The sequence below is a fragment of the Heteronotia binoei genome, chromosome 21 (genome assembly GCF_032191835.1).
Source record: "Heteronotia binoei isolate CCM8104 ecotype False Entrance Well chromosome 21, APGP_CSIRO_Hbin_v1, whole genome shotgun sequence".
Classification (NCBI taxonomy): Eukaryota; Metazoa; Chordata; class Lepidosauria; order Squamata; family Gekkonidae; genus Heteronotia; species Heteronotia binoei.
In genome coordinates, this window is record NC_083243.1 from 21,115,652 (window position 1) to 21,134,688 (window position 19,037).

At 46.5% G+C, this 19,037-nt stretch overlaps 1 protein-coding gene across 1 annotated transcript in view; it reads right to left on the minus strand.

Annotated features, from left to right (window-relative positions):
* Positions 1 to 9,191: 9,191 nt before the first annotated feature.
* Positions 9,192 to 19,037, minus strand: part of LOC132589022 (oocyte zinc finger protein XlCOF6.1-like) — a 62,192-nt gene continuing 52,346 nt past the window's right edge. Inside the window, exons 3-4 of the mRNA XM_060261550.1 lie at positions 14,408 to 14,506; positions 9,192 to 9,341 (exon numbers count right to left, since the gene is read on the minus strand). Of these exons, the coding sequence (XP_060117533.1) occupies positions 9,192 to 9,341; positions 14,408 to 14,506 (249 nt within the window). The remainder of the gene's footprint in view (positions 9,342 to 14,407; positions 14,507 to 19,037) is intronic.

The window sequence follows — 19,037 nt, forward strand, 5'->3', positions numbered from 1 at the left end:
ACAAAAAAACCCACGTTATTCTGATACACTGTTCTAAAAGAGAAATACATTGGAACGCTGTGGATGCACAGCTATACTCAGTGAGAGTTGGTTTAGCACAGGGGTCCTCAACCTTTTTAAATAGGGGGCCAGTTCACTGTCCCTCAGACTGTTGGAGGGCCGGACTGCCGTTACTGTACAAGGCCGCGGGCCGTCAGTTCTCCGTCTTCTGCATCTCTCTCCCTTCCCCACACCACACACCCCGGCCTGGGAACTCACCTCACCTCGGTATCGCCTCACACTCTGTCTCCGCCGCCTCAGCCTAGTGCCGGAAGCGTGCGTTGCTAATGCGAGTTTAGGTCGAAAGTCACTTCCGGTCTGATTTTGCCATAACCCGGCGGGCCGCATAAACGTCCTCAGCGGGCCGCATCTGGCCCGCGGGCCGTAGGTTGAGGACCCCTGGTTTAGCATATGTAATGAGATAAAAAACCAATATCCCTGTTCAGTCCTGGGGAGGAGCTTGTTCCAAGTTTCATGATAATTTGTAATTCAGCAATTTCTCTCTCCATTCTGTTCTTGAAGTTCCTTTGCAGTAAAACAGCTGCTTCGAGGTCACCCATTGAATGCTCAGGAAGGTCTTGATTTCAGGTAGCGATACAGAGTCAAGGATGGAGGACACTTAAAATGAGAATCAGTATGGTGCAGTAGTTTGGAACAGGACTTGGGAGACCAGTGTTCTGATCCCAAGTCAGCCAGAATGCTCAGCACAGGACGTGATGGGCCAGTCACACATTTTCAACCTTATCGATCTCACAGGGTTATCATGAGATTAAAACGAAGAAGGGGAAACCATGCCAGTTGCCCTGATCTGCTTGGACGAAGGGCAGGTTAAAAAGTTACTTGAGAGGCAGACAGAGTAATAGTTCAAATGCTGGATTAGGGGAGATCTGGGTTCAGATCTGTTAGAAGAACAGCCTGGCGATGTCTCTTGCTCCAAGACTACAAACACCATAGAGTAAGTCAGATAGACAGGTTTGCATCAGTCTCCTTCTTGTCTGCTCTGCTTTCACTCACCCTCTGACATTGTTTTATGATACTGTTTTATATGTTTTCATTTATGATGTACTTTATATGTTTTATTATGTTATGGTTTATTAATACTAAGAGCCCCGTGGCGCAGAGTGGTGAAGCTGCAGTACTGCAGTCGGAGCCCTCTGCTCACGACCTGAGTTCGATCCCAGCGGAAGCTGGTTCAGGTAGCCGGCTCCAGGTTGACTCAGCCTTCCATCCTTCCGAGGTCGGTAAAATGAGTACCCAGCTTGCTGGAGGGGAAAGGGTAGATGACTGGGGAAGGCAATGGCAAACCACCCCGTAAAAAGTCTGCCGTGAAAACGTTGTGAAAGCCATGTCACCCCAGAGTCAAAAACAACTGGTGCTTGCACAGGGGACCTTTCCTTTCCTTATTAATACTGTTTTTTATGACCTTTCAATGTGAGCAGCTCTGAGCCTGCTTCGGCAGGGAGGGCGGGATATAAGTCAAACAAGCAAACAAATAAATAAATAACCAGTAGAACGTAATCTCAGGGAATTTCCATCCTCCTTGTGCTCCTCCTCTTCCTTTTTCTTCCATGCATGCACCAGGAGGAACAGCATCAGGGCTCTTTTTCTAGCAGGAACTCCTTTGCATATTAGGCCACACACCTTGATGTAGCCAATCCTCCAAGAGCTTACAGTAGGCCCTGTATTAAGAGCCCTCTAAGCTCTTGGAGGATTGGCTACATCGGGGGGGGGGCGTGGCCTTATATGCAACGGAGCTCCTGCTAGAAAAAGCACCCCGAACAACATGGTGTCTTTCCTCCTGAGCTGAACTAAGCAGATTCCCTACTATCAGTCCAAAGCTATCCATAGTTAGTTAGAACAGATAGTCACTCTTTCTCTCCACTCCACTTATATGTAATGTTTCTTTAAATAAATCCACCAGTATTGGTTGCTTAACTTAAAGCAAAGGCTCTCAGTGCAATTTGTGAGGTAATTTGGTAACCATTAGACTCGGTCATGCTGCTTTGCTGAAGCTCAGAAAGAGCATTCTGCTGAGTGAAGGTAAGGATGGCTGCCTGACCAGTCCAGCCATCCTAAACCAGACCCAGGGGTGGAATTCTAGCAGGAGCTCCTTTGCATATCAGGTCACGCACCCCTGAGGTAGCCAATCCTCCAAGAGCTTACAAAAAAGTGCCTTGTAAGCTCCCAGAGGATTGGCTACATCAGGGGTGTGTGGCCTAATATGCAAAGGAGCTCCTGCTAGAATTCCACCCCTGACCAGACCCAACAAGATTCTTATGCGGCCATGAAGGTCACTTCGTCCAATCACTACCCTTGGTACAGTCAATAGCTTATTGGAAGAAGGATGAGGTTAAAATGTTGTGAGTTTGACAGAAGAAGGTCATATCACATTTTGATCTCACCAGATCTCAGAAGCTAACCAGTGTCAGCCCTGATTAGTACTTGGACGGAAGATCTCCATGGAGGACCAGGGTCGCTATGCAAAGGCAGGCAACGGCAAACCACCTCTGAAAGTCTCTTGCTTTAAAAACCCTATAGGGAGGGCTCATTCTGTAGCAGGAGCTCCTTTGCATATTAGGCCACACCCCCTGAGCTTGCCAATCCTTCAAGAGCTTACAGGGCTCTTAGTGCAGCGCCTACTGTAAGCTCTTAGAGGATTGGCTGCATCAGGGGTGTGCGGCCTAATATGCAAAGGAGCTCCTGCTACAAAATGAGCCTTTTCTACTAGGGGTATTGTAAGTCAACTGAGACATGACAGCACTTTCTGCTTTCATTCCGGGATGGAGCTTCAAGAACTTGGAATGTGCAACCAAAGAAGAAACGCCTTCATGATACAACAAGCTGACATATTCTGTCATGAGACGAATTATCCTACGCAAAGGAATCCCGCATCGCACAGCTCCCTCCTTTCTCCTAAAAAATCTGGGACAAAGAAGCAAATTTGAAAGGGATCCTGCAACATAGTTCTAGTCTAGAGGAGACAATTTTCCTTGCTAGCGTGAAGATGCAAGCCAGTGACTCCTTTTATCTGCAGCATTCAGCTTCCTCGTGGACTGGATTAGCCGAAGCAGGGAATTGTAATGTCTCTGAGTCACATTCTCATTATGCTGTGGATTCTGGCTCCCCCATAATCGCCCCGAACCGCTGTCTAACCTCCAGGGAAAACACAAGGGAATCATTGCGAGAAGAAAGCTATCAGCTAATCCAGGCCTCATTTTCAATTGTGTCTTTGAGCTTCCCCCTTATTCCCCCCCACACTAAGCCTGATTATTTGTTTCCATTGACAGTCCTACCCTCTCGTTGCCTTCGGGGCACACAATGTGCACTCTCCTTGCCTATCTCTGCTACACTCTTGTCATTAGAGCCATTTGAATAAGCCTGTTTGGGGAAAAGGAGTATCGCAACGCCATGCTGATGAGAATGCCAGATAGCTCTCTTTCATGTCTAATGACAGAAAACCTGTGGATTAAATACCAAAACACCCATAACTGACTCTAGGCAGAAGACGGGTTGCCGTAAGGCGCTTAAAGGGCCTCGTCCAGAAATCCTCTTGTGGTTGTCAGAAGAATTGCCATTAACTTTAACGTTAACGTTAGATTAGGCCCGTACAAGTCAAAAGTGGGGCTACCATTAAATGATTATACTCCCTTTGCTCGATTATCTTCCCTCTGTCTGGAGTTCTCTTCCCCAAAACGCCTATTCTTTTCAAGTTTCGAGCTTTCTATTCATAGAGGATGGATTTTCTGACTTTGATCTTCCCGTGGTTGACAGCTTTATCCTGCCTGGAATTATATTTCTGTGCGACTTGACCCTCCCCAGCTTTTAAACCTCTGGATTCCATCTTTCTTTCTTTTCAAAAATCCTAGCGTTTTCAATGACAGGGCCTATGAGGCTCCAGCCCTGACACCTGCAGAGCCCAATCTTAGGGTTGCCAAGCTCCTGCCAGAGGCGGAGGATCCCCCAGTCCGGAAGGCCCCAACCTGCCAGCAGAGTATGCTGAGGGGGGGGATCCCTGCCCCCCAAAGAGCCCCATCGGTGTGCACTGTCCCCAGCACAACGATGTCGCCAGAAACGATGTTATCACATCAGGGATGTTGCGCGGGGGATGCTCTAGGACTCGCAGTTAAACTCTATGGCACCATAGAGTTTTATCGTGAGTCCTAGAGCATCCCCCCGCGCAACATCGCTGGTATGATGATGTCACTTCTAGGTGACATCATCACACAGCACGTGCTTTGCCTGCACAAGAGAACAGTCCCCCACCGCAGCAGCAAAGGGACTTGGCAACCCTACCCAGGCTAGCCCAATCTTGTCAGATCTCAAAAGCTAAGCAGCATTGGCTCTGGCTAGTATTTCGATGGGGGATCACCAAGAAAGTTCAAGGTTGCTACAAAGAGGCAGGCAACGGCAGACAACCTGAATGTCTCTTACCTTGAAAACCCTCTAGAGTCATCAAAAGTCAGCTGTGACATGACAGCATTTTCTACCACCATGAACACCAGCACAGTTCCTTCTGTCAAGGGGAATGCGATTCTCTTTAAGACTTTAAGCAAATGCCCCATATCACATGCAGGGTGCAACCACACAAGAGATTTGGCCTGACCTAGCCACGCCTCCCAACTGAATTTAATGTGCTGAATCACACGAGCGTATCTGCCTCCCAAGTCTCGCCCATACCTACCTCGTCTCAGGATGCACTGGGGCTGGATTGAATAGGTGCCGGGAACTTCCAGGTAGCAAACCTCTAAACCATATTCGAGGTGCATTTCTCGGTTGTCTGTACACCTGGGGGCACACTGCACTAGCCCCCCACCCACCCGGCATGCTCATGTGCAGTCTGAAGACTCCTTTTGTGCATATGCAGTGGGTGCCACTTCTGGAAGCAGGACAGGAGGATAAAAGAGAAGTGGCTTTTTCAGAGCCAGGATAATGCTGCACCTAATCTTCAGTGTGATCGCACCCCCAGAATGCCATTGAAAAGAATGTTCCTTTCTTGTTCTATGCAGGGGTCGTTTTGTAGAAAAACAGATGGTGGAGCTCATCCAGGGATTGTTATGCAGCTGCACCTACTGTTCAATGGACAAGGTGGGGAGGAGGAGGGGGAACTGTCGGAACGGTTCAGGAGCTGTTCTCCTGTGAGCTCCTGCTGAATTCAAGGTGACGGGACAGTCACCTGCTAACAGTTCCAATCAGCATCAGGCCCTCCGTTTTATGTATTTCATGCCTCACAAAAGGTTCTGTAATCTGAACAAACTTCTCCCTTTCTGGTGAAGTCGCACAATGTTGGAACTTGACTTTTATTTACCAGGGTTGTTGGGCTGCAATTCAAAGAAACAGCCTTTCATACAAACTACATATGACCACCCTGTCGACTCAGAAGAAAGCTGTGGAAGATGCCACGCAGCAAGGAGAGACATCTAGTGGTCAAATCTTGCATTTCCAGGAGAAATGATGACTTTGGGCATAAGTTGTAATATAAATCATTTGAATTAAGATTTGTCTTCTTTTTTTTTAAATGCTCATTTGGACACACCATTGACAGCTTAATTCAACAATTATTCAAGTTTTTCATAACATGTTGTAGTGGTTAAAGAATTGGACTAGGATCCAGAGGCCCAGGTTCAAATCCCCACTCTACCATAAAAACGCATTGTATTCTTGGTGTCTGGGGGGGGTGCAACAGTGGGAGGGCTTCTGGAGTTCTGGCCCTGCCGGTAGAGCTCCTGATGGCACCTGAGTTTTGGCTCCAGTGTGACACAGAGTGTTGAACTGGATGGGTCATTGGCCCGATCCAACACATCTTCTCTTATGCTCTTATGTCTTTAGAGTTCCTCATCAGAAGAGACAGGACAGCCTGAAAGGATATTCTTAAGTGATGCAGAGGTTCACAAAGACTGAAATGGTCCTTCAGATAACTGGGAGCAGCAAGTCCACTGCTTGGAGTTCAGGTGTGCGCGGTGCCGGGTTCACTTTAAATGGTTCTTTAAAAACGTTTAAAGGGAAGGTTCCCTGATGTGGCTCTTTCACACATATTGTGTGGCTCTCAAAGTCCCCACCACCCCATTGGCCGGCTTGGAGAAGAAGAAGAAGATATTGGATTTATATCGCGCCCTCCACTCCGAAGAGTCTCAGAGCGGCTCACAATCTCCTTTACCTTCCTCCCCCACAACAGACGCCCTGTGAGGTGGGTGGGGCTGGAGAGGGCTCTCACAGCAGCTGCCCTTTCAAGGACAACCTCTGCCAGAGCTATGGATGACCCAAGGCCATGCTAGCAGGTGCAAGTGGAGGAGTGGGGAATCAAACCAGGTTCTCCCAGATAAGAGTCCGCACACTTAACCACTACACCAAACTGGCTCAGACAGTCTCTTTAAAGAAGACATTTGTCTCTTTAAATCATTTCTCCAAGCCAGCTAGCAGCCTGGAGAATGCATTTAAATTTATAGTTGTTTTCTTTCCACCTCTCTGTCCCCCATCCCTCCCCCATCTATTTTCCTTCCTTCCTTCCTTCCTTCCTTCCTTCCTTCCTTCCTTCCTTCCTTCCTTCCTTCCTTCCTTCCTTCCTTCCTTCCTTCCTTCCTTCCTTCCTTGTGGCTCTTAAACATCTGACATTAATTCTATGTGGTTCGTAAGCAAGTTTGTCTACTCCTGATCTTTAGGATCCAACACAATATAAATGTTTTAAGTACTGATTTACTGATACAAAACACAGGGTGAAACATTTTGCTTATACTGTCAAATGCAGGCACTGCTGACTGGGCAGGGAATAAAAACACCATTTATTCACCCCACAAAGTGCTTGCAGGTGTTACAGGCTTTGCTTGTGCTCTCTGGAATGCAGATTCTGCGGACTAGGGGAGATAAAGGTAGAGGTTGCCTTCTGTCCTCCTGCAAGCAAAAGCAGAACATTTTGTTTATATCCCCTGGCTGGCAGGCAGGCTGTTGGGATCAGGGGTGGAATTCTAGCAGGAGCTCCTTTGCATATTAGGCCACACTGTCAGACTTTGGAACTTCAAATGAAAACGAACCATTTTGTTTCAAAATTAATCCATTTATTTGAGAACTAGTGGTCTGGGATAGGGGTAGATTGAGTTTGATACATTCCAAGGCTGTGCCTGGTATTTTGTAGAGCACATGAAAGCAAAACAATAAAACCATTCTCACACCTCGAGAGACAGTTGCCCATTCCCATACTTGCTTATCTCTTTCCCAAGGAAGGAACCCCGCTGGTTACCTTGGGGCATACCAGCTTCAAAAGGCTCACAGCGTTTGTTGTTGCCAAGTGAGGAATTCCTCCCTTGCGATTATCAACTATCTTCTCTGTTTGAAATGCAGATTCTTACTCTCAGGGTTAAAAACAGCATACAAAATGGCGTTAGTTAGGCTAAGAGAATATATCTATCTATGACATGCTTAAGTCTGAGTTACAATGTCTGACACACACACCCTGATGTACCAATCCTCCAAGAGCTTACGAGGCTCTTTTTTGTAAGCTCTTGGAGGATTGGCTACATCAGGGGTGTGTGGCCCAATATGCAAAGAAGCTCCTGCTAGAATTCCAGCCCTGGTTGAGATGATGACTAGAGTCAAATGTTCCCCTGACAACAAAAGGCATATTGTAACATACACACATACACACTCATGCTGTGGAGGAGAGGAGGAGGAGGAGAATTTATACCCCACCCTTCACTTGAAGTCTTAGAGTGGCTTACAATCTCCTTCCTTTCCTCTCCCCACAACAGACACCCTGTGAGGTAGGTGGAACTGAGAGAGCTCTGAGAGAACAGTGACTGACCCAAGGTCACCCAGCTGGCTGCATGTGGAGGAGTGGGGAATCAAACCAGGTTCTCCAGATTAGAATCCACCGCTCAACCAGTACACCAAACTTGCTTTCTAAGGAAAGATCTGAGATGCCTCTTCTACATGATGAGGACCCAGATTTGGAGATCTCTCAACAAGTGTGATTTTAAAATGGCCACGGAAGGATCCAAATGGAATTGTCATCATGGATGTGCGGCAGCAAAAAGGAAAGGCTAACCATTTTTTTAGAATTGAATGGACATATCGTTGTGTGTTTACACCCCCGTTCGTGTGTAAAGAATGTGTGAGTTCTATTTATAATTTTTGATAAAAATGGAGCGCGTAGGCAAGGGGAACAAAAGAGAAGCCATGTTGGATCAGGCCAATGGTCCAACTAGTACAACACTCTGTGTCACACAGTGGCAAAAAAAAAAAAAAACAGGTGCCATCAGGAGGTCCACCAGTGGAGCCAAGACAGTAGAAGCCTTCCCACACCCTGTCCCCTTCCACACTTCACCCTGCTGAGCTCAGTTGGCAGGTGTTAGAATTCTCTTAGCCTGACGTAGGATTAGTGGTTAAGTGTGTGGGCTCTTATCTAGGAGAACCGGGTTTCATTCCCCACTCCTCCATATGTACCTGCTGATGTGACTTTGAGTTAGTCACAAGTTCTCTCAGAGCTGTTCCTCTCAAGAGCAGTTTCCGTTAGAGCTCTCTCATCTCCATCTAAATCACAGGGTGCCTGTTGTAAGGAGGGGAAGGGAAAGGAGATTGTAAGCCCCCCCTGAGATTCCTTTGGATAGTGAAGCATGGGGTATAAATCCGATCTCCTCCTCCACTACTACTACTTCTTCGTCTTCCTTCTCCTCCTCCTCCACCACTGGAAATCAACTGAACTGAGAGAAAAATGCCAAATCTGTTCTGGGAGTCAAGGTAAGGTGTTGGGAGGTAGAAAGTTTAGCTCCCTGTGTCCACATAGATACTTAAAAAAAACAACAACCCTATCAATCATTTGTGAATCCTAGGAAAGTGAAAACACACACCCACGTACCACTCCATGTCCCCTTGTGCATATGAAAACTTTAATTGCTTTTAAAACAGGAGATACTTCTCCTGTCTTCGGCAATTTGAGAAGGGAAGATCCCATGGGTGAGAGGTATAACCTCTGTGAATTTTATCCTAATTGGACGGGGGAACACATAGTTAGAGCGGGAAATGTGTCCCCCTCTCTAAACGAATGCAAACAAAGAATAGAATGAAAGAAAATGAGCCGGTGTATTAAAAGGGCTGGCTGTCAATTCCACTGGATTAGTTTTTCATTCCATGAGAAGATTGAAATAGGCGTTCGTTCTCTTTTTCTAGAGAGCTTCCAGCAAGTCCCAGTTGATGACAATTGCTAAGCGGGTGGCGAACCGGCCGGAGTTGGGATGAGGCAGCTTGATGTGCTCGTGAGAATTTCTCATCTCTGCAATTTTGACCCAAAATGTCCATTCCAATGTTGCTTCTCCCTGAAAAAAAATTGGGGGCAGGAGCTCAGAGCAGCAGGTGTTAGAATTCTTCTCCTAGCCTGGTGTAGGATTAGTGGTTAAGTGTGTGGACTCTTATCTAGGAGAACCAGGCTTCATTCTTCACTCCTCCATATGCACCTGCTGATGTGACCTTGAGTTAGTCACAAGTTCTCTCAGAGCTGTTCCTCTCAAGAGCAGTTTCTGTTAGAGCTCTCTCAGCTCCATCTAAATCACAGGGTGCCTATTGTAGGGAGGGGAAGGAAAAGCAGATTGTGCTCTTTCTTTCTTTACCTGCCTCCCCCCCCAAAAAAAATACTTGCTTCTGGGCTCCATTGCTCAAAGCCCTTGTGAGAATTTTGCTGAACTCTAAGGTTTGACAAACTTTCTAATATATTTCCCCACAAAAAAAATGGGGAAATAACCAAAACACAGGGCTTTTTTTTTTTTTAGCAGGAACACAGTTCTGGCTGGCTTGGCATCAGGGGGTGTGGCCTAATATGCAAATGAATTTCCACTGGACTTTTTCTACAAAGCAAGCCCTGCCCTTTGTGAAACAATGGTGACATCGGGGGGTGTGGCCTAATACGCAGTTGAGGTCCTGCTGGGCTTTTTCTACAAACAAAGCCCGGCCAAAACCTATCAAGCAGACAGATGGAAATCTTCCTCATGCCACTGTGGCCACATAGGAGAAAGTCATTTAAAAAGTATGATGGGAGTAAGGCCTGATGACGACAATTCTAATTTAAGAAGCATTCTAATTCAAGAAGCGGAACCTTAATCAGTTCCGTAGGGCTTGCAAAACCATCCTCTTCCAGCTGCCTTTTTAAGGTGGAACCATTGCATCAACATAAAAACTATGTCTAGACGCACATCAAGACTGTAGCACCGTATTATGTTATATTGTGGTTTTAAAATTATTAACTTAAATGTTGTTTTATATGTAATTGTATTTTAACTGCTACTGCTTTGAATTTTATTGTTGTATCATTGTATGAAGTACTATGTCTTGTGAGCCGCCCTGAGCCTGCTTCGGCGGGGAGGGCAGGGTATAAATTAAAATTTATTATTATTATTTAAGGTAGATGCTGAGCTGATATAATTTAGTACGCCTTTTGGTGACATCAGGGGTGTGTGGCCTATGCAAATGAGTTCTGCAAATGAGTTGTGCCTAATGAGCTCCGGCATCTCTTTTTCTACAAAATGACCCCCGCCTGTGGGCATTGATTGCTGCACTGTTTTCTCTTTCCTCGCATTGAAGCTTCATGTCAAATATATGTGTATTAATTATTTGTGCATTAACAAACCAGCATTACAGATTACAAGTGGGGGTACCCACAAGGGCTCACGGGGAGGGGAACTTCACTCACTCTTGCCTTTCCTCTTTCCTTCCCCCTGGCAGCACCAGCAGCCTCTCCTCTTCTCTACCACCTGCTTGCCTGGCTCTGTCTGTCACCTTCCTATCTTCTGCTTCCTATCATGGGACCAAGTCACGTGATCTTACTTACTCAATGTTAGTGGGAGAAAAGGCGGAACACGATGCCAGATTGTTTCTTTCTTTTTTTTTTTACTATCCCTTGATATAATGTCCTCAGGCCTGTAGCCACAGGGGACCCAGGGAGGGGCACCGCCCTTCCACCCAACCCCCCTTCCTCCTGTATGGCCCCTCCTTTCTCTGCCACTCATTCCCCCATTTTCCCGCCGCCGCTCTCCCTGGGCTTTTCCCACCCCATTCCTGCCTCCCCCACTCTCCCCGTGGCCCCATTTTTGCCACTGCCACTCTCCCCAGGCTCTTCTCTGCCTCTCCCACTCTCCCCATGGCCGCGTTTTTGCTGCTGCCACTCTCCCTGCCTCCCCAGCTCCCCCCACAGCTCCATTTTCGCCACTGCCGTCCTCCCAAGGCTCTTCTCTGCCTCTCCCACTCTCCCCATGGCCGTGTTTTCACTGCTGCCGCTCTCCCCAGGTTCTTCTCTGCCTCCCCCGCTGTCCCCACGGCTCCGTTTTCACCACTGCCACTCTCTCTGGGCTCTTCTGTGCCTCTCCTGCTCTCCCCACGGCCCTGTTTTCGCTACTGCCGCTCTCCCCAGGATCTTCACTGCCTCTCCCCACAAGAGCGTGAGAGTGAGCGAGCTGGAGCTCTGGTGGTTGGCTGCTGGAAGAAGCAGCCAAGCCTCCGCGCCCCCCTCACCCAAAATTTCTAGCTACGGGGCTGAATGTCCTGCTTAGATCTTAGCTTCCTTGGGGTCCTTTGAGTCAAACCAGGCAAGTGTGATCAGCAGTGATGAATTTTGCAGCCTCCAGGGTGACATAACTCCAGACAAGCCCTTTGCCATTTCCTTCGATTTGTTAAAGAACCTTAATGACTCCTTGCTGTCAGGAATATTTTAATTAACCGAAGAGGCCGAGTGTTCCGATTGGCCGGCGCAGACATCTGCCGATTTCCCCTCTTCCAAATAGCAGAATCTGTTAGACCAAAAGCAACGTCTCTAATTTCCATATTTGCCTAGCAGCAATACACAAGTTGCGCTTAATACGCCTGGCGAGGGTGACTCATTATTGTTTTCGTCTCCTTGCGTTTCCATGAATCTCTATCAAGAGCCGAGTTTTGACAGGGCAACTGGTAATCGCAGGCCAAAAGACGCCGCGGTGATGGATGTTGGTATGATCGCGATTGATGCTTTGTCTCTTGAAATTAAGAAGTTGTAATTAACTCATCTAACGCCATGGGCTGAAAGAATCGTCTTGACAGTCGCTCGTCAGCAGACGCACGCACACACAAACGTCTGTCCTTATCGGTAGTTACGGAGTGAAAAAGACACTTTGGCAAAACAGCTGATACCAATCACAATTCCTTATTTAATGAACTCTGGTATAGGAATGACCTTGAAAATGAGGTCTTTTGAGTACAGATTTATTGCTGCCGATTTGTATGGAACTGGGAGACAGCTGACCTGGACCACCTGGGTAGAAAACCTGAGGGAATCAAGCCGGTATTAGATGTCTCATGAGCAGTGCTCCCTCTAAGCTGTGGAGGCTTGTGAGCAAAAATTCTACTTTGTGAGCTACTGGCGAAGAAGAAGAAGATATTGGATTTATATCCCGTCCTATACTCTGAATCTCAGAGTCTCAGAGCGTTTACAATCTCCTTTACCTTCCCCCCCACCCCACAACAGACACCCTGTGAGGTGGGTGGAGCTGAGAGAGCTCTTGCAGCAGCTGCTTTTTCAAAGATAACTCCTGCGATAGCTATGGCTGACCCAAAGCCATTCCAGCAGGTGCGAGTTGAGGAGTGGGGAATCAAACCCGGTTCTCCCAGATAAGAGTCCGCACACTTCCCCACTACACCAAACTGGCAGTAACTCATACCAGATATGAGTTACTGCATAAATTAGTTTGCTCTGGGGCCATTTTTCCTGAGCTAAGACCAAAATGTGTGAGGTGGAGGCTACAACATTGTGAGCTTGCTCACATTAACTCAGCTTAGAGGAAATACTCATCACGAGCCTTATATTGTGTCAGACCACACTGGCCTATCTAGTCCAATAAATTCTACTGTGGCTGACAGTTAACTTTTCAAAGATTCGGGAAGAGAAAGGTGTTTCCCAGATTTTTCTCTCTTTTTTTTTTTAACTTGTATTAACTTTTCAAAGGAGAAACAATAATATAATAATAAGGACAATACAAAGTAGATCAATTAAACAAAGAAACATAAGAAGGGGTTTTCTTTAAAATTTTTGAAGGAAAATCTGTGGATTAAACTCGGGACTTTTTGCTCACAAAAGGCTCAAACAAACATAATGTAAATTGCAGGCCTGAGCAACCTCAATTTGCCTTGGGGCCTTGCAGGAGAGGAAGAGGATGTTTAACCCTTCAGCTTCCACTGCCTTCTATTTCAGTATTTCAAACCAGGGCTGCCTTACTCTGCTATTAGTATTTATTGTCTGGAAGTCTGAATTTAGTTCATGAAGCAATTTAAGGTACCCTCTAGTTTGGCTCAACTGGAGAGCCAGTTTGATGTAGTAGTTAAGTGTGTGGACTCTAATCTGGAGGAACCGGGTTTGATTTCCCACTCCTCCACATGCAGCTGCTGGGTAAACTTGGGTCAGTCACAGATTCTCTCAGAGCTGTTCAATCAATAGCCATTCTTGAAGAGCTCTCTCAGCCCCACCTACTTCGTAGGGTGTTTGTTGTGGGGAAAGGAAAGGAAGGAGATTGTAAGCCACTCTGAGACTCTAAGTAAAGGGCAGGGTATAAATCCAATATCTCCTCCTCCTCCTTTTCTTCTTCTTGGTTCATGAGTCAGACTTGGCAACCCTAGAATCACCACACTAACTTCACATGTTGACAGTTCCTAAACTGAGACAATTGTACATGATTGCACACTTAATCCCACAACTCGGGACATCTCTGGACAGTGCTTTTGTGACTGCTCTTCGACTCATTAATGCATCTTTTTCTTTATTGCCCAAAACATGCCGAGGCCAAGGGAGAAATTTCTTGAAATGGTTATGAAAACATTCAGCCTCTATGGACACTCATAAGCTAAGAATATTGCAGTTTCTGCCCAAATACCAGAACACTGCCTGGATGTTGCTGGTATGATGATGTCACTTCCTGTGCAAAACCAGCAATGAGGTACGATGATGTCACTTCCTGTGCAAAACTAGCAATAAGGCCTAGGCCTTTCTCTTTCTTCAGGTAAGTCTCCCTGCCAGCCAGTTGCGAGGCAAGGCCTGTCAGGGTGCTACCTCTGGGTTGGGAAATACCTGAAGATTTTAGAGATTGGAGCCTTGGGATGCTGAGAGAGGCACCGTATAATGCCACAGAGTCCACCTTCCAAAGCAGCCATTTTCTCTTGGGGAATGGATCTTGGTTGCCTGGAGATCAATTATAATTATGGAACATCTCCAGGTACTACTTGATGGCTGGCAACTCTCTGGGCTTTTTTTGAGCAGGAATGCCCAGGAACGTAGTTCCGGCTGGCTTGGTATCAGGGGTGTGGCCTGATATGCAAATGAGTCCCTGCTGGGCTTTTTCTACCAAAAAAGCCCTGGCAACACTAACCCTACCAAGAAGCCTTCCTTTGTCCCCTGTCCCCAGCGTCCGTCGCCCACCATTCTCCAAGGGGACATGTGCAAAACGGCCACAGAAAAATAGCCTTCCAGAGGCTGGAAAGAGACAATAAGACCTGAAATCTTTGAGAGACAATAAGTGCGGAAGAGGGAATTCACCCACCCTTTGGGACCCAACTGGCCAGTTCTTTTGCTGTGAGCTTTTAGCGCTTTATATTGTCTTGCAAACACAATCTTTACACCCGTAAAAGCAGTCATCAACATTGTTCCAGACAGAAATCTCATTCTGTCCTGTAATTCATGATGCTGACACTGCGAGATGGGGAGGGGGGGGGAATATCCATGGAGGTGTCAGATTGCTCATTTTCTCCAAGAACCGAAGCAATAAAACTCAAGGCAGATTCAGGTAGGTAGCCTGTTAGTCTGAAGTGACAGCAAAATTCAAGTTCAGTGATACCTTTAAGACCAACGAAGTTTTATTCAAGTTTTTTTTTTTAATATCCATAAAACTCAAGTCTCTGCCATTTGTAAACTTAACAGCCTGGGAGAACTTTCTTTTATACTTTTATAACCCTTCAGCTGCCTACAAATGGAGAAGAGATGAAACTCAAGCAAAGGGTGCATTATAGGCCAGATAAATTAACAGGCAGCTACATACAATTTGGATGAGAATCAGCTAAGGCAGGGGTGTCAAACATGCAGTCCGGTGGCCAAATCAGGCCTCCAGAGGGCTCCTATCTGGCCCCCGAGCAACTGGCTGTCATCTGCTTCCTTCTCCCTCTCTTGCTTCCTTCTGCATCACAGCTTGCTTTGTCAGGTTTGCTCAATAGCACAGGAGCTACAGAGCAAAGCCTCAGAGACTCCTCCCTTGGGGAAGGGGGAGGAGGGAAAGCTTGCTTTGCCAGGCTCTCTCAATCACACAGCAAAGCTCCTGAGCCAAGCCTCTCTTCCTTCAATTGGCTGAGGCTCCTCCCCTCCTGGTTCCCTGAGGAAGGAAGGAAAGATCCAGAGTTTCTTTTGCCCGGTTCCCTGGACCCCATGGGAGAGATACAAAGAAAGCACCTTTAAGACCAACAAGAGCGAATGTTTTATTTTAAGCTTTTAAGACATTGGATTTATATCCCGCCTTCCACTCCGAAGAGTCTCAGAGCGGCTCACAATCTCCTTTACCTTCCTCCCCCACAACAGACACCCTGTGAGGTGGGTGGGGCTGGAGAGGGCTCTCCCAGCAGCTGCCCTTTCAAGGACAACCTCTGCCAGAGCTATGGCTGACCCACGGCCATTCCAACAGGTGCAAGTGGAGGAGTGGGGAATCAAGTCCGGTTCTCCCAGATAACAGTCCGCGCACTTAACCACTACACCAAACTGGCTCTCCACACCAAACTTTAAAAAAAATCTTTCTGTTTGTCTGTGTCCTTTATAAAGTTTATATCTCAGCTACGTGGCATTACGTTTTATGACACACACGGCCCAGCCTAACAAGGTCTCTTTTATGTCAGATCTGGCCCTCATGTGTTCGACAGCCCTGAACTAACGAGTGGCAGACTCTTAGTTGACACAGAAGAACGTAAAAATATCTGAGAGGACAATAAGATTTTTTTTAATGTCCAAATGATCAAACCATGTAAATGTTGAATTCTTTATAAAAAAATGAAATATGTCGTATATGTTAATATTGCTTTGGTTTTCTCAATAGCAACTTCTTATGTTCTGCTCTGTACGTGTTCTGTGAGAATGCCCAGTGTTTTATTAATTCTTACAATTATTAAAATCATTATTATCCTGATGAATCTCCCCAGGTTTCTGCCAAACCCATTCTTCCCTGACCTTGTCAGGTGAAGTCCATCACAGGCTAGTAGACTGTCCTTCAGAAAACCTAGCCCATGGTCCCAGAATCCAAGACACTTCTGTACCACCAACGTGGCCAACATTTACAACATTTGTTTATAAATATTTGGCACTGATTAATAAATATGATCTGTAGAGTCTCAGGAATAAGGGGCATAAGGTACTGGATTGCCCTACTTTGCCAGAGCAATGGGATATCATATGACCTTTATACCTGCTGTCTCTATAGACCAGGGGTGGCCAAACTGTGGCTCGGGAGCCACATGTTGTGTGGCTCTCAAAGCCCCTACCACCCCATTGGCCAACTTGGAGAAAGCATTTCTCTCTTTCAATCATTTCCCCAAGCCAAGACAGCCAGCGGCTTGGAGAATGCCTTTAAAATTAAAGTTGCTTTCTTTCCACCATACCTCCTCTCCCCTCTCATCTATTTTCCTTCCTTCCCTCCCTTCCCTCAAGATCTAATGTTCACGTCTTGTGGCTCTCAAACATCTGACATTTATTCTATGTGGTTCTTATGATAAAACAAGTTTGGCCACCCCTGCTATAGAGCTTGTTGCAGGTTATTCAGCAAAACAATTTTTGCCTAGATCCTGGACACTACAGTGACCTTTTAGCAAAGGTAAACTGTCCAAGCGCTGACATTGTAACTTAACGGACACATCCCTTAAATGCAGGAGTGGAGTTCTAGCAGGATCTCCTTTGCATATTAGGCCACAACCCCTGATGCAGCCATTTCTCCAAGAGCTTACAAAAAAGAGCCTTGTAAGCTCTCAGAGGATTGGCTACATCAGGGGTGTGTGGCCGAATATTATTATTATTATTATTATTATTATTATTATTAAATTTTATTTGTATCCCGCCCTCCCCGCCTAGGCAATATGCAAAGGAGCTCCTGCTAGAATTCCACCCCTGCTTAAATGTATGCTTTAGGCATATCCACTCATTCTGTTTTCTGGGAGGAAGTTATTACTCATACCAATTTTGTATTAGAATGATCATTGATTTCTGAGGACGCTTATGTACTTTTAAAGTACCTGCCCATTCCTTGGAGGTTAAACGATGGGCAACAAAATTGGACCCTCTGTGCCCTTGTTCCAGCTAAAAGACTTGTACTGCATCATTGGAATGATAAATGCCCGCCTGCAGTAAATCAATAGATGGAGGGCCTTAGAACATTATCAATATTTGAATGAATGCTGTACAGATGGCTACCGCATATTAACTTATTTTTAGATACTGGAAACCTTGCAAAGGAACTTAAGCATAGCTCTGCCATAACTGTTGTTATACTACTGTCTGTACTTTCTATATACTTTTTTTTTCCTTTTTAAAAATTTTTTTTAGAAGAAGTGTTAAACCTCACCCTTCACTACCGGAAGGAGTCTCAGAGCGGCTAACAATCTCCTTTCCCTTCCCCTCCCCACAACAGACACCCTGTGACGAAGGGGGGGGGGGCTGAGAAAGCTCTTACAGCAGCTGCCCTTTCAAGGACAACTCCTACGAGATCTGTGACTGGCCCAAGGCCATGCAAGTGGAGGAGTGGGGAACCAAATGCAGTTCTTCCCAGATAAGAGTCAATGCACTTAACCACTACATCAAACTGGTTCTTACTTGGATTTTAGTCACTGGATTTTGAGGGTTTTTTCCCTTTCTTATTTTTTTTTTTTATTTACATTGGACTTTTGTGCTGTATATTGGTGTTATATTGTGAGTGCACTAAGTGTTGTTAACTTTTTTCAAGATTTATTGGACATTCATACACAGTGGCTTTGCCGCCTCCTCCTCCTCCTCCTCCTCCTCCTTCTTCTTCTCCCAACTGGAGATTGGCAGATGTATCAGAGGTCTTTTGAGGCATGCTCCCTGACATCTTTTTGATCCCATGATAGCTTGATTTTATCAAATCTCAGAGCTTAGCAGCACCCCTGCAGCTTTCGAGACGAAAGGCTTTCCACAAAGGCGCTGCTTAACCACTTTCATCCCGAAAAGCGGTGGGGTGCCACTCAGGGTTGTAGTCAGGATTTCATGTTTGGTGGGGCCCACAGTAGAATTTGTTGTTTTGGGGGGGCTTGGGGGGCACCCGGTTTGGCAGCCCTGGGCTCTCGGCCAGTTTGGTGCAGTGGTTAAGTGCGCGGACTCTTATCTGGGAGAACCAGGTTTGATTCCCCACTCCTCCACTTGCAGCTGCTGGAATGGCCTTGGGTCAGCCATAGCTCTCGCAGGAGTTGTCCTTGAAAGGGCAGCTTCTGTCAAAGCTCTCTCAGCCCCACCCACCTCACAGGGTGTCTGTTGTGGGGGAGGAAGATAAAGGAGATTGTGAGCCACTCTGAGACTCTGATTCAGAGAGTAGGGTGGGGTATAAATCTGCAGTCTTCTAAGCTGCCTTGAGTTCCACAAGCTAACCCCCCTTTGCCTGGGCAGTCACAGCAGCTCTGCTCCCCCCCCACTCCTTTCTTATGTGCCCCTCTCTCAGAGAGACAGAGACCTTGTGACTCTCCCCTCCCCCTCTTTGCTCTTCAAGGTGTGTTAGGGAAGAAGAAGAAGAAGAAGAAGATATTGGATTTACCGGTATATTCCGCCCTCCACACCGAAGAGTCTCAGAGCGGCTCACAATCTCCTTTACCTTCCTCCCCCACAACAGACACCCTGTGAGGTAGATGAAGATATTGGATTTATATCCCGCCCTCCACTCCGAAGAGTCTCAGAGCGGATCACAATCTCTTTTACCTTCCTCCCCCACAACAGACACCCTGAGAGGTAGATGAAGATACTGGATTTATAC